We start from the raw sequence: 16,139 nt of genomic DNA, 5'->3' as shown, positions 1-16,139 counted from the left end.
AATGACAGAAAACTTCCCCCACCTGGTGAAAGAAATGGACTTACAGGTCCAAGAAGCGCGGAGAACCCCAAACAAAAGGAATCCAAAGAGGACCACACCAAGACACATCATAATTAAAATGCCAAGAGCAAAAGATAAAGAGAGAATCTTAAAAACAGCAAGAGAAAGAAACTCAGCTACCTACAAGGGAATACCCATACGACTGTCAGCTGATTTCTCAACAGAAACTTTGCAGGCCAGAAGGGAGTGGCAAGAAATATTCAAAGTGATGAATACCAAGAACCTACAACCAAGATTACTTTATCCAGCAAAGCTATCATTCAGAATTGAAGGTCAGATAAAGAGCTTCACAGATAAGGAAAAGCTAAAGGAGTTCATCACCACCAAACCAGGATTATATGAAATGCTGAAAGGTATCCTTTAAGAAGAGGAAGAGGAAGAAAAAGGTAAAGATACAAATTATGAACAACAAATATGCATCTATCAACAAGTGAATCTAAGAATCAAGTGAATAAATAATCTGATGAACAGAATGAACTGGTGATTATAATAGAATCAGGGACATAGAAAGGGAATGGACTGACTATTCTTGGGGGGGAAAGGGGTGTGGGAGATGTGGGAAGAGACTGGACAAAAATCGTGCACCTATGGATGAGGACAGTGGGTGGGGAGTGAGGGCGGAGGGTGGGGCGGGAACTGGGAGGAGGGGAGTTATGGGGGGGAAAAAAGAGGAACAAATGTAATAATCTGAACAATAAAGATTTAATTAAAAAATAAATAAAAAATAAAAAAATAAAACTCTTTAATAATAATAATATAAAAATTTGATAAGGGAGTTAAAAATAATTAAGGATTTTTATCAAACTCTAGGCTTCTGTAATCTCTTTAAATAAAAGATTAAATTTGACTGTAAGCTTTCTGGTTATTATAAAATGGGAAACAAATAGGTTATATAAATCTTATTCACCAGTAAAAATGAGATAGTCATTTTGTCCAAAGAGAAAATTGTTCTTGGAACTGAAATCTGAAAATAACATGTAATTCCTTAGTCAAGGAAATGTGAAGATTAGCTCCATTAGGAAACAGGCCCTGAAATTCTTTCCACCATCTCTTCTCAGTCTTACTTAGATACTTGTTCTCTATACATTATAAGAGTTTTAGCACACCAGTATCAGAGCATTTTTCTACTATAACTTGTTTATTTCATAAGGATGATAATATTTACCATTTTACTGATAGAATAGCAAGGACTCTGCTAAGCTCTTTAAATGCAGTTACATTGGATCCTCACAACATTCCTATATGCTAGGTGTTTATTATTTTTATTTTATAGATGAGGAAACTGAGGCTTAGAAAGTAAATTGTTCAAGGTCACACAGCTACTACAGATGGACCTGTGATCTGAACTCCAGAAATTATACTGCAGAGTCCACGGTAGTCATCACCTATACTCCCACTGTCCTTCTAAGAAAGATCTTAGGGCAGGAACCATCTCTTATTGAATACTGTAGTCCTAGCATTTAATACAGTCCCTGGCACATGGTAGATGCTTTAAAAAATAGTGACATTTTGCAATTTAATGAACAAGTCACATGGGTTTGCAGAAGAGATAGGAACATTCCTCAGGTAACTTCTTTCTTCATTAATCTTTGATAAATGCTGAGGATATAATCTATGTATATAAAAGGCTAAGCAACCATTACGACGGAATGACTGAAACAACCAGCCGACCAGTCGCTATGACATGCACTGACCACCAAGGGGCAGACACTTAATGCAGGAGCTGCCTCCTGGTGGTCAGTGCGCTCCAACAGTCAACCTCCCATGGCCGGCTGGCGATGTCAGTGTCTGGTGTCTGTTCTTTCCGCGCCCGGCCTGGCAACTGTCGCCTCCTCTCCCAAAGGCCCCGGGCTGGGATGGAGAGCCAGGGGTGGGTGGTGGCGGACACGACACCTTTCCCAGAGGGGCCGAGGGCTGGCTCCCTCCTCGGGGCTGGCAGCCAACCTTCTGCGCCCTGTCTCTCACCCGGGCTGGCAGGCCCTGATCGCCCGCCGCCGCCTGCCCACCATGGTGGTGGCAAGGGAAGAGGGAGGGGGAGGGGGAAGGGGGGAAACCGTGCAGTGGAGGGGCGCCAGCGTTGGCATATGGCGTCCATTCCTTCCACACCCAGTCCGGTGACCACTGCCTCCTCTCCCAACCCCACCAGGGCCTTCAGGGCTTTGGGCTGGGATGGAGAACCGGGAGTGGGTGGCAGGTGTGGCCTCTTTCCCAGGGGGGCCAAAGGCCAGCTCCCTAGTTAGTGCCAGCAGCCAACCTCCTATTCCCTGTCCCTCCCCTCGGCTGGCAGGCCCTGATTGGCCCGCAGTCCCCCTGTACCTCCCCCTGGCGGGCAGGCCCCAATCAGCATGGCCCTGATTGGCCCTGATCACCGGCCAGGCCTAGGGATCCCACCCATGCATGAATTTGTGCACCAGTCCTCTAGTATTAAAATAAAACTTGGTGGATACATTTAAGAGGTTTGCAGTGTCATTGAAAGAGCATGGAGTCCAGAAAGAACTTACTCTATATGTGACTATGGGCAAGACACTTAGTCTTTCTATGCCTTGTTTTACTTATCAGTTAAATAATAATGGTAATAATATTTTCCTCAAAGGGGTTTTGTGAGGGTAAAAATAATATAAACAAAGAATCAGGCAAACAGTTCATGCACTATATATGGTACTTAATGACAGTAGGTTTTTTGAAATTATCTTAATTTGATCCATTTTTCTCACCGATACCAGTTCTTGACTATTTCAATTCTCATTATCAACTCTCCTACCAGATGGAAAAAGTACAGAAGAGAAAGCTAACACTAAGAGAAGTCAATTTTACTCCTTGCCAGACATAAAAACATCCCATATAAAGGTAGATGCCAGGCAAATTAAAACATTTAAAAGTTGAATTTGTGAAACTAATAAAATATACAGCAATATCTTTGTTAACTAAAGGTGTGGAAAGGCTTCTTTATAATTAACCCCCCCCAATATCTTACCTAATAATAGACAAACATGTAAATTGACCATCCCTCCGTTACGCTCACCAGCCAATCAGGAGAGTATGCAAATTAACCCAACAAATATGGTGGTTAATTTGCATATGTACGCATGAAGTGGTGGAGCGGCGAAGACTGAAGGCTCCAGCCGGAGCAAAGGCCTAGGTCCCCGGTGCCGGAGGAAAACCGGTGTCGGTAGCCAGGGGAAGGGAAGGCCTATTGCATGAATCTCTTCGTGCAATGGGCCTCTAGTATAAATAATAAAATGAAATGAATTTGACTATATCCAGCATTAAAAATTCCTATTCAAAACATACAATGGTTCATTATTGCATGAAGAAGTATATCAGAGATAAAAATCTATGAGAAATATACAAAAACCCAAATTAAAAAATAGAAAAAAAGTGTGAAAGGTAGGAATAAATAATTTATAGATGGGAAGCCCAAATGGCCAACACTTATATGAAGAAATGTCTAAAATCGATAGTAATCCGAAGAATCCAAATTAAAACAATAATGATATATCACTTTCTACCCCTCAAAAGTGGCACATTTTAGTGAGACAAGGAATACCAAATGTTGCTGAGGATGTGGAGGTATGAAAACCCTTATACAGTGCTGGTGGAAGTATAAATAGTAAAGCCATTATGAAGAGCAATATGTCAGAAGTATATGACGTTCAATATATGTATGCTCTTTGACCCAGAAGTACCAATCCTGGGTGCATAGTCCAGATAAATGCACACACAAATTCACAAAGGGAGATTCATAGGATGTCCACTGCAGCATTGTTTATGGTAGTGGGGAATCCATCAATTAAGGATGGCTAAGTAAAACTGTGGTGGACTATACTTTGAAATTAAATGTATGAAGCACTGAAATAGATGTATATACCACATTACAGATATTTCTTTAAAACATACTATTAAGAAATAGAGCAGGATCTATAGATCTATAGCAACATTATGCGCCTACTCAAAGACATATATCAAGCAAGCATTTTAAGTGGGAGCATTTGGAGGAAGGGAAAATGGGAGTGGGGGCCAAGAATGAAAGGAGGAAATAAAACATGAGAGGGGACTGCCCAGACCAATGATAGTGTGTGTATTAGGAAGTGGGGTGGGGATCACATCTGAGATATGAAAATAGTACGGGAAAAGGGTTTGTCAAGGAGAGAAAGTAGAACTGACAACTAGGGCTAGTCTTAAGTTTTGAGTCCATAGTAGTGTTTGGTCTCTTTTAAGTTGTTGTCACACAATGTTAATTACTATTACTTTATAATTTGTTCTGATACCTCATTCTTCCTCACTGATATACTTTTCAGGTTTCTTCTAATGTTATTGTTCATTTAATTTTCCAAATATATCTTAGCTTGAAAAAACAACAACAAACTCTATAAAGTTGTATCCTGGTATAGCAATTCCAATATATATGTATTTAAAGTATTTAATAAAATCTCTGAAATAAACTTGACAGAATTGATTGCTATCATTACCTTACTTAGCACTCTAGAAAGTGACAAAATTGCCTAAATCTAAATTGTCTAAAATGATAAGAGGAAAAAGTTGTATGACAAGATTGGAAGGAGGCATAGATTTTTTCTAACCAAGGTTTTTGACGGCGAGATCTATTCCCAGTTAAAAGATCATTTATTCCCATCTTGTGGCCCTGATGTTCATACCTAGGATGGGTAAGACAGGGCTGTTTTGGAAAGCTGTTTTGCAATAATGTTAGTATAGCAGGGACAGGGATAAAAAAGAGGAAAAGCCAAAGGATGCAGTGGCTCTGAGTCATGACTTAACTGTTTGAGGCTAAAATCCTCACACCTTAAGGATAGCTCTTCCCACAGATCCCCCATAGTGGGCAAGCTGGGAGGAAGTCTGTGTGTAAATAAATTAGAGAAAAGCACTAGTGTATGGATACATGTATACAGGACAGGTTTTTCTTTTGCTACTCTGTTGAAGTCACCTTATTTAAGTTTATGATACTCAGTTAGTTTGAAATGTTAAGGTCTTAATTCTTTACTTTCCCAGAGGAAATGGCACTCTGAAGTAAATTTTTTTTTTTTATCACCATTGCTATGTCACTGAAAGAAAGGAAAAAATTATTCAATGCAACAATAAGGTAAATTTTAACCATTTAATAAGAACACGAAGTCTGTCTCTTTTTGTTGAAAAGATTTGTTAATTGAGCATATTATAAATTTCATAAAGAGATAATGTATTTAGACCTTGACTAAGTGCTCAAATGTTTGCAGAATTCTACTGTTGAGAAGATTCAGAAGATCTCAGTGAAGAAAAAAGGGATGCAGGAACAAAGAGGAATGGTTTGTAAAGTGATTAATTAGCATTGCGTTATCAAATAATGCATGTTAAGTATGTGAATGACTTTTTAAAAATATATATTTTTATTGATTTTAGAGAGGAAAGGAGAGGGAGAGACAGAAACATCAATGATGAGAGAGAATCACTGATCAGCTGCCTTCTGTGTATTGAGCCTGCAACCTGGGCATGTGCCCTGACTGGGAACTGAACTGTGAAATCCTGGTTCATAGGTCGATGCTCAATCACTGAGCCATGCCAGCTGGGCTGTAATGACTTTTTCTCATGTGTTCTTTGGAGTGATGGTTCAGTAAAATATTATAGTTATTATTGTGTTGACTAGAAAATGATTAATAGATAAGGGAAGCCATGTAATTATTACTATTTCAATGCTTTGCATTTTAAACTAATGGAATTATTTTTATTTGTTTTAAACCCATTCAGATTATAGTATAACTAGAGGCCAGTTGCACAAAAATTTGCGCACGAGTAGGGTCCCTAGGCTTGGCCAGTGATCAGGGCCGATCTGTGGGGAGACTGGCGGGGTGAATAGGGCCCCCGCTCACACCTCCCTTGGCTGGCCTGGTGCCGCCTGCTCGCCGGCCCCCTGCCTGCTGCCACCACCAGTCGGGGCCTGTGGGCTGGGGGCAGCTCCTGCGTTGAGTGTCTGCCCCCTGGTGGTCAGTGCACGTCATAGCGACTGGTAGTTCTGCCATTCAGTTAATTTGCATATTAGGGTTTTATATAGATAGATACATATTATCAAAAAATGGCAATAAACTAAGTAAGAAGTGGACATTTTTTAGTCTAGACAATTAACATTTTGAAAAATAGTGTTTCAAAGTACACATACACTTTAATTTCTAGAGCAAAAGATAACATGTAAAATACAAAATTATTTTACTTACCATAAATACCCTTTGGGTCCAGAGTAATACCAGCATAACTTTCCTTTTTGACACCTTCTGGCTAAAATAAACACAGAAAACATTCAGTTAAGAACATAATTAAATCTATATGATCTCAATTCTTAGTTCAATTTGACCACTTTTCCAATTTAAAAAATCCTTTTTGCAAATGGGGGTGTAATGCAAAGCATGTTTAAATACTTAAATGCATAAATTCAAGAATAAGATTTTTCTGGCCATTTACATAATAATCAGAGAAAATACTAAATAGAAGTTACTATAAGCCAGGCAATTGACTTAAGTGCTTTGTATGTATTAGTTTATTTAACCTCAAAAATACTCTATGAAGTAGGTGCTATTATTACTGCCATTTGACAGATGAGGAAACTGACACACAGAGTGATCACAAAACTTATCCAATGGCACAGTGCTAGGAAGTGATAGAGCCAGGATTCAAACAGGGGCAGCCTGGCTCCAGAGCCTGCATATGGAACCACCATGTAAGGATGAATAGAACAAGCCTTGCACAAAATAAGTCAATATATGTTTACTGAAGTGAATTTCATGGATGAAGTCAGAACGCAGAAAATGAAGACTGTGAACCTTGATAGAGAAGAAACCTACTAAGAAGGTCTTCTGGTGGCTAGCTAGGCTCAAATTAAAAAACAAAAACAGAGCCTAGCAGCCATTTGTATACTGGAGCCTCTCACACAAACTGCCTGCCTCTGCACTGAACTGCCTGCCTGCACTGTGTTCTGCCATCTGAGCCAGCTCTTATAAAGGAGTTACTGGAATCCTACAATAGGACTGAAGCTTTTCCTATCCAATTGGAGCTGCACAGCTCCAACCAACCAGAGTGGCTCTATTCTGACCAATCAAGACAGTGCCTTTTGCACCAATCACACTACAAAAATTTGGAATCCTCATTTGCATGAGGACAGACCAATTAGGGAGCAGGGATGGAAAATTCTGTCTAGATAAGCCAGCTCCCCTCTGGCTCTGAGAGCACAGTTTCATTTCCACAGAAGACTGAAGACTGCATTTCCCTGGCTCAGCTGAAACATGGCCAGAGCAGCCTGGCACAGAATGGAGCAGATCAAATCACAGCAGAGCAGACCAGATCACACAGCACAAAGCAAAGCAGGAAGAAGCAGAGCAGAGTAGACCATTAAGAAGCAGACTAGCCAGAGAAGGACCTGGCTCCAGGGCCACTTGGTCCTGGGGCTGCCTCACAGCCATGCTATATCACAATAGAGCTGTTTTGTACTGAATAAAGTTTCCTTCCAGCACCCCAAATTGGGGATTCCTATTGCAGTTGTAGTGGTGCCAACAACCATTGGTTGACAAGACCTAGGAAGACACAGTTCTGTCATTAACTAGCCATGTGACCCTGGGCAAGAATCTTAACAAGATAACATGAAGAGACTCACCAGACTCTATGGGTAAATCATACTTAATAAATGATAGTTTGTGTGTGTGTTTTTTTTACTTGTTTACTTACTTATTTATAAAATGGAAAGTTTTCTAGACTATAAATTGTAAACTATGCATGTATTAGTTTAACCTCAAAACTACTCTATGAAATACTAGGGCATGTCTTATTTATATCCCTAGTGGCTAGTATAATATCTGGCACAAAGATTTCAAGAACACACTTTCTAAATGTGTCAGAGTGGGGGGTTGGGCCTGGAAGGCTACATACCAAATTGTTAAAATTGGATAGCTCTGGGTATGGGGATTAATTTTCTTTATGTTTTTTCAATATTCTATATTTTCTACAATAAGCACGTTTTATTTTATTTAAAATTTTAAATAATAATTTCAAAGTTAAAAGTTACAAGAGTAGTACAAAAAAGATCCAAGATAACCTCCACCCAGATTCCCCAAATGTAAACATTTTGTTACATGTACATTCTAATTTTCTGTGTACCTACTGAATTACTAAGCATAAGTTGTTGATAACTTTTTTTTTTTGGAAAGAAAAATGTGATTTTTAAAAGAATCAGGAAAAACATGTTTCTTACCACCACTCGTAATGTTTTTACTAAGATTTCTTTTCCCAGTGAAGTCTCCAGTGAAAAGTTGATGTTGTGGAGGCCGATTTCCAGAGGAAGCACAGTAAAGGTCACCAAATGACTAGAGGAGCCCTCTACTCTCTGCTGCAGACATTTAGAGGTCTTTCTCCCCTGATGGCTGATGACTGGGCTTCCTGACGAACAGATTCCCTCCACAGCAGACATTGTAACACAGAACTGAAATATCACCAATGAACAATTATATCAAAACACTTTATAAGGAAAGTATGCCCTTCGTTCATCTGGACACAATTCTTCCCTGATACTTTTACAGTGTTAAATAATCCCTTAGATTCTAAGGCAGAGGAGAAAGTTCACTTTTGAGTTTTTAAAACATACACACAAGTTGCTGTAGACCTTAGCAATGTGAAGGGATATCAAGAAAGCTCAACACTGCTCAGAACTATCTTACTTTCCTTACACTGTTACCTACTAAGTCAGGGGCAAAGCTACTGAAGTTCTTTGAGCATTGGTACACTGTCTCTTTGTATTGTAGACAGTGGGAACGGCAGGCTCAGGCATTTTGTGTTACTCATTTTTCTGTCTTTTAGCTCAGTCCTTGCATGTTACAGATGGTTTTATGAAAGGATGAAAACTCTTATCTCTTGGCATTCAAGGCCCTGCCCAATATGTCCTGAAATTAATTTTCCAATCTTACCTTTTAACTTCCCACTTATACCTAATTTTACAACAAGACTCTGACTCCAGAAAGACTTAGGTTCAAATCTTGGCTATTCCTCTTACTGTATAATGAGAGCAGGCTGTAAGACCTCTTTCATTCTCTCTGTCTCCATATTTATAGTAGGGATAATAGTAGATACTAACTGGCTCAAATAGTGAATACTTTTCATCTTCCTTCCAAAATCTAGTGAACTGACAGAATTGAAAACTATACCCAAAAGAATAAATCCATAATAACCAGAATAAATTAAGCAGGGAAACAAGAAAGAATGCCAATATTCAACAACTAATTTTGAAGAATTTCTCAAAAATAAAAAGTTCCTTCTTCCTCTTCAGAAACACAAATTACCAAGTTGGTTGGGGCAGTAATTAAAGAAACCTATTGGGTCATATTGGTTTATATTGTTGAACTGAGTTTTTATTTTTTTGTGTATGTCATAATTCCATTAATAGAATTCTCAGAAAGTTAGAGAATTTTTATTTATTTATTTGCACATATCATAAATACCTACTTACCCCTATCCCAGACATCCTATAGTTGTAAACAGTTCCTTTCAATTGGATCTGTTCCCCTCGTACAACAGAATATGGTATATTCATTTCCAGGAATACATCTTTGAATACTTTTGTCTTGACAGTATCAGAAACACATATACCTTCAGCACAAAGTAAAAGCAAAGTAGAAGCATATTAGGGAATTCCTATAATATTTTATTAGTACAAAAATGTCTCACATTTGCTTTGCTTCAAGAAAAACTTAGATCATGGTTTTTCATTATTGTCACCCATGTCCTTAAATTTCCTATTCGTTGATCTCTATCTCAATAATTATTCGTATTAACAGAAAACTTTATTTGTCCAACAAATACTGAATTTTATTTAAGTCATGAGATTTTCAACTAAAGAACCAAGTCTCTTTTTAGATATTTATTACTGGCTCCATTTAATGGGTGTAAAACTTTTATTATGGAAACCAAAATTTTATAAAAACAAAAAATAGCAAAAAACACAAAACCAATCCTGAAATTATTTATAAAGTATCTGCACTAAATTGCAACATAAGTTCATCAGCCCTGGAGAGAAGTCATGCATTTATTTAACTCTTCTCAAGCTCCCAATCACTGAGAAAAATGAAAGTAAATAGGGGTTTGACATCAGCATTTAAAGAATGATGGCTTATAGAAGAGCAAAAGAGGAAATAGATATGGTAAAAAATGTGAGCATATCTAAGCCTTCTTGTAATACATTTAAAATAATATTTAAAATGTCACCACTAAGTCCTGGGTAAACTAAATAGACAATAACACAAATACTATATTTTTTCAATGATGGCAAAAACATAGCGTTCTACAAAGCATCAAACCACATTTTGATAATTAAATCACTACCTAAAAGAATATGTAACTTAAGCTTGCTTACCACTGTCTGAAATGCCAACACCTTGAATTTCCCAGGTAGTTAGAGAATCAGGTAGCACAAACTGCAACTCCTTTCTGAAAGTGAAAAAGTTAATATTCAAATACAGTGAAACATCAATAAACCCAACTGGACAGCATTCATTAACAGAATTTTTGCTTGATACTACTTTAGAAAAAATTTTAAAAAGCACATCAGCTATTAAGGAAAATCAAGCAAGAAAAATATACTCTGTAAGTCTACTTGTTGATTTTTCTTGTGCTGTTTTTTTTTTAAATTCCTCACTAGAGGTTATTTTTCCATTGATTTTTAGAGTTGAAGAGAGAGGGAAAGACAGAGAGAAATATCAATGTGAGAGAAACACATCGATTAGTTGCCTCCTGCACTCGCCCGGACCAGGGCCCAGGCCAGGGAGGAGCCTGCAACCGAGGTACGTGCCCTTGACTGGAATTGAACCTGGGACCCTTCGGTCTGCAGGCTGGCACTCTATCCACTGAGCCAAACTGATTAGGGCAATCTACTTGTTTTATGTTTTGAGATTTTTCACTTGTTTGATGAGAATTCAAATTCAAAAGAATGCCTTTGAAACATTGCAAATTCAAAACACACACACAAAAAAGAAAAATTATGTTCATTATGTAGTATGTTCTAAAATAGGGAAGCAAAGTAATGCATCTTAACACTACTCATAAAGTTGATATAACTAAAAATTTCTGATTAAGTTTATATATTTATTTATTTCATTCAACAAACAGCTATTGTCCACCAATTTTGTGTCAGGCATAGTGCTAAGTACTGAGTATACAGCTCGTAAAAGATGTAGTTCTGCTCTCAAGCAGTTTACAGTCTAGTGGAAAAAACATTTCAGTAAATAAATTGCAATACACTACAATAACTGTACCGATAAAGCACTAACAATTCAGAGGTAATTTGCATTTATTCAACACAGTTTAGTTCCTCTACAAGCCAGACAGACTAGGTGTAAAACAGTAATCTGAATTTAATCCTTGCTCTGGAGGTAATTACATTTTAATGTGGAAGATGGGCAGGTAAATAGGCCATTATCACACTGTGATACATGCAATAGGGTTAATCAAGAGGAGTAATTTACCCAATCACTGGTAGGGTAGGGAACAGTGATGGGGAGGCTTGCCAGAGGAAGTGCTAGCCAAAGGGCAATGTTCAGCTGGAATGACAACAGTGTGGAGGAAGAGACAATGGGTAGAGACAAGGAGACCCATTAGAAAACTGATGACAGGCTCGGGACTCAGTGCCTTGACTGCTCCTTGGAAAGTCAGTGCTTTGAGTCCACAAGGAAGGGTGACAATCAGGGACTCCGCATTATTCATTACTGTTTTCAGTGTGTGATACTGAGGAGGCATTCCATAAAAATGTGTTGAATAAAGGAATTTAATGAGCAAAGAACCTTTCTTCTCATTAATCAATGTTTGTTTTATATACAGATATTTCAGGATAAAAAAAAATGGCTTCTTTACATTATAAACACAGTTGTGCTCAGTTAATGCTTACTGAAGTGAAATGAAAGTAAATGGAATAGAACTCTTCTTCCCCAAGAGTTAATTCTGCCTTGGAATCAACTACTAGAGCAAAGGATACAGTTAAGGGGAGGAAAAAAAGTGAAGCAAAAAACCAAATTTGGCCAAATGTTAGTGTGGAGAGCAGCTACAGCATTCGGACAGGATCAAGCCTCGGACTGATTTGTATCAGTCCTAGCTTGGAGGGCAGAGCCCTCCCAGCACAATTATAGGCAAAAGGCTATAGTTGTAAGTTTGACCTTATAGTCTGACCCTGCAGTCCTAGGTAGCTAAGGGATGTGGGCTGCAGGGGGTGCAGCAAGTGCTGCCAAAACAAGGCTTAATAAAGTTCAGAGAATGGCAACAACAGGAAAGAAGCAGATTTGAAATTTGCAAGAACACTGTAAACATCTTGCCCTTCTTTTGCTTTGTGTGATCTGACTATAAAATAAAGCTTTGGCTTACAGGCTGTGTCACTGATTCCTCATCCAGGCACAGTGATCCACCTGGTCCCAACTGTATTCTCTTCTTTAATCCCTCACCGCCTCTTCTCAGGTTCACCCCTGGCCATGCTGGACACAGTTCATATTACTATCATCTTAACTCTTAAACTATTGGGAAATGGGCTATCTTCAGATTTTTGCCATAATATTTGCATTTTCTCACATTTTTCAGAGGAATGTCAAAGAAGTATGTATATAATATTGTTGTTAGATAGGACAGGGGTCTCAAGGTTTGAGCCATTCTTACTAAATGCTGTTCTTGCTAAATGTTAAAATGAAGCACAGTATTTTGCAGACCAACTATAAATAGGATAACCCAACCTGTAGCCAACTGCAAAGAAGACATCAAATAATCGACCAAATAATGTATCTAAGCAATGGCTAAGCCTCCCTTCAGGAGGCAACACTTTGGATATGAATCCCCTGCCTCCTTTACTAGCTGCAAGTAAATACAAGTACCTTGCTTGAGCTGATTGAATAGGGCACACAAAGTGGGGATCAAAATGGGGAATCTCTTGAGTTCTTTAATACCTTCTGGAGACACGATGAACTTCCCATAACCAGCTTTCTGGAAAATAGCTTCTTATTTCTGCTTTGGTTACTGGCGCCAGGGGCCGTATATCTGGGGGTCAGGGGAAGTATATTCAATTATAGAAAAACAACATTATTCTACTTAGAGCCAAATTTTAAATATGGACATTTAATTTAGACACACATTTTCTGAAAGATCAATGAAACATGTTGTTTAGTGATTTCAAAATAGAACTATTAGGAGTTCTCCACTAATAGCATTGACAAAACAAAGCGTAAAATATCTTTATTTATATAAAAGCCTAATATGCAAAATGTCTCCTTGGGAGTTCAACCAACTGGGAGTTTGATCACTCACTATGACATGTGCTGACCACCAGGGGGTGGTGCGGAACGATGGAAGGCCTAGGCCGGCAGCCGGCAGCCAGCAGCCACTAGGGACCCTAGCCATGCATGAATTTCGTGCACTGGGCCTCTAGTTTGTTTTATAAATTGCTAAATGTTTAGTGTTCCTGAGATTATACAAGATACTAATCAGTCTATAAAGTTATTTGCATATTTATAATTGCAACAATTCTGTTTATGTGATTCTCTGCCTTAGCTTAGAAATTTATTTATAAATTCTCTTTAGTCAAAATGAACATAACTTCTGTTCCTGTCCAAGATGAACTAACAGGGACTGGGGTTATCCCTCTGTCTTTAAAAAGAAAAAAGAGAATAATACCAGACACACCATATAAAACAGTTTTCAGACACCAGAGCTTAAGTGACCCAGGACTGTGATCCCTGAGAGAAGGGAGAAGATTAGGTAAAGTCTAAAGTTGTCCAGGTTTCCTGTCTGGAGATAGTTTACAGGCTACAGGGCAGAGAGAGGAACCTATACAGACCCTTGTAGAGTTGCAGCAACACACATGGGAGTTTTAGGATGTCATCAAATGGACAATGTTTAAGATACACTATTAAGCAAAACAATCCTATATAATAAAAGCCTAATATGCTAACTGTTCGGTCGTCCATTCAACCAATCAAAGTATAATATGCTAATGAAATGCTAAGGCCACTCAACTGCTCACTATAACGTGCACTGACCACCAGGGGACAGACAGTTGATCGGTTGACCAATCACTATGACGTGCACTGACCACCAGGGGGCAGACACTCGGACTGGTAGGTGAGCTTGCTGCTGGGATCCAGTCCATTGGGACTGAGCGAGATGGGCTAGACATGCCCTAGAGCCCTCCCGGGTTCCCTCCCTCGCTGGCCAACCTTCCACGTCCCTCCCCGCCCTGATTGTGCACCAGTGGGGTCCCTTAGTCTGGCCTGCACCATCTTGTAATCCGGGACCCCTCAGGGGATGTCAGAGAGCCGGTTTCAGCCCCATCCCACAAACCAGGCCTAGGGACTCTACTAGTGCATGAATTTGTGCACTGGGCTTCCCGTCAGATTATAAAATAGGACTGGGCATTCTGCTTTTGTCTGTTTTGTTTTAACTATATGTAAATGAAACAAAAGTCCTAAAAGTTCTGAAAACATATTAATGAGAGTTCTATAGAATCTGAAATTATATATTGTACTTGAAACGGAAATAAGATTTCAACTTTTATATAAGTACACTTAACCTTATGCTAGATTTTAAAATCTTTTGCTTATATTTGGTCATATAGGTATAAATGGAATTTTTAATGGTTGTAATATCACAGCACCATAGAATTTTAGAGCTCAAAGGCACATTGGATATCATCTGGCCTAACTTTTTTGCTTTAGAAATGAGGAAGCTGAGACTCTGAGAAGATAAGCAATCATTCAGGTTTATAGAATGAGCCCAGGGTCTTGACTATGGACTAGTGTACTCTGTTCCATACACTATATGTACCTCTTTGGATTCCCAAAAATTAACAGATTTTTTTCTTAGGGGCATTTACAAGTTATCTTTTCTATTTTAATTTTAAATAGAGCATGAAAATTGCCTTCCTTAGCAGCATAAAATTACACAAAATTCTTCATATTGGGCAGAATTCTGATAGAAAATATCAAACTTACGTAGCCTTCCCAAATGCATATGTTTATGAGACTCTTCAGCACGGAACAGGTGTGCTATGGTACAACAATTCAAAAAAGCTTGGATGCATCTTGGGCCTAACTTAATCCGGGCAGCTCGCTGTTCACAGCTTTCATCATCATTACGATAAGCTCCATCAAAACAGCATTTTTTCACTTGCATATGTTTGTATTGCGCAGCTGAAATGGTAATAATACAGGTGTCCTTGATTATGCATAAAGTCATAACACCTCACACTTAGAAGAGATCTGAAGAGATACTTCGTTTCTACTGCCATATGACCCCCTCCTCACAAGAGTCATGGTTAGTTGGCTGATCAGCCTCCCTTTGGAACTACTCTAGTAATGGGGAGAATGTGGTCTCATGAGGTAGGCAGTCAATTCTGATTCATATTAAATGGTTAAAGGGCTTCCTGCAACTAAGCTAAATACTAAGTCTTGAAACTGGCACCTTGAGTTCAGCACCCTTTGACTATGAGAAGCACTCAAGTATTTAAAGATAGCAATCATCACTACACAAGTATTTCCTTCTTCAAGCTAAATATCCTCCCCCCCCTGCAACACTTTTTGTGTGATATGGTTTGAGGACCTTCACTAGTGGCATCACTCTTCATTGTAAATACTTAAATTAATGTGTCTCTTTTTGTGTCATTAGAACTTAGAATAAAAGTTAGAAATAAAATAATTCATATAAAAAATGGAAGAAATTATTACATTATTGTAAGCAAGATTATTAATTGAACTCAAGTCACTGACTCCCAGCTCAATGTTCATTCTATTATAACACTGCCAATTATCAAATTTCTAGTTAAATAATTGTTTTAAATAATTTATATTAGACTTATTTCCCAAAGAGTAACCCAAAATACTATTAACTGTTAAACATATGCAATAAAAGAAATAGATTTCCAGATATACCCCCAAATTAATTAAATTATGAATGTTTTCAGAATAAAATAAAAGAATATGATTTTAATTGTTAGATTAAGTCTGTGGAGAAGAAATATTTGTGACAAATAAAAGTTTATCTTTTAGAGATAGAAATAATATTTTATTTTCTTCAGATTAAAGTTATGG

General features: G+C 38.2%; 1 protein-coding gene across 1 annotated transcript in view; it reads right to left on the bottom strand.

Moving 5' to 3' along the window:
• Positions 1 to 16,139, bottom strand: part of C5 (complement C5) — a 90,405-nt gene that overhangs the window by 37,233 nt on the left and 37,033 nt on the right. The window contains exons 17-22 of the mRNA XM_059657793.1: positions 15,045 to 15,242; positions 13,005 to 13,095; positions 10,439 to 10,512; positions 9,536 to 9,675; positions 8,288 to 8,515; positions 6,264 to 6,324 (exon numbers count right to left, since the gene is read on the bottom strand). Coding sequence (XP_059513776.1) covers positions 6,264 to 6,324; positions 8,288 to 8,515; positions 9,536 to 9,675; positions 10,439 to 10,512; positions 13,005 to 13,095; positions 15,045 to 15,242 — 792 coding nt within the window. The remainder of the gene's footprint in view (positions 1 to 6,263; positions 6,325 to 8,287; positions 8,516 to 9,535; positions 9,676 to 10,438; positions 10,513 to 13,004; positions 13,096 to 15,044; positions 15,243 to 16,139) is intronic.

Source organism: Myotis daubentonii, chromosome 11, assembly GCF_963259705.1.
Source record: "Myotis daubentonii chromosome 11, mMyoDau2.1, whole genome shotgun sequence".
In the NCBI taxonomy this organism is placed as follows: Eukaryota; Metazoa; Chordata; class Mammalia; order Chiroptera; family Vespertilionidae; genus Myotis; species Myotis daubentonii.
This window is presented reverse-complemented; position numbering and strand designations above follow the sequence as displayed.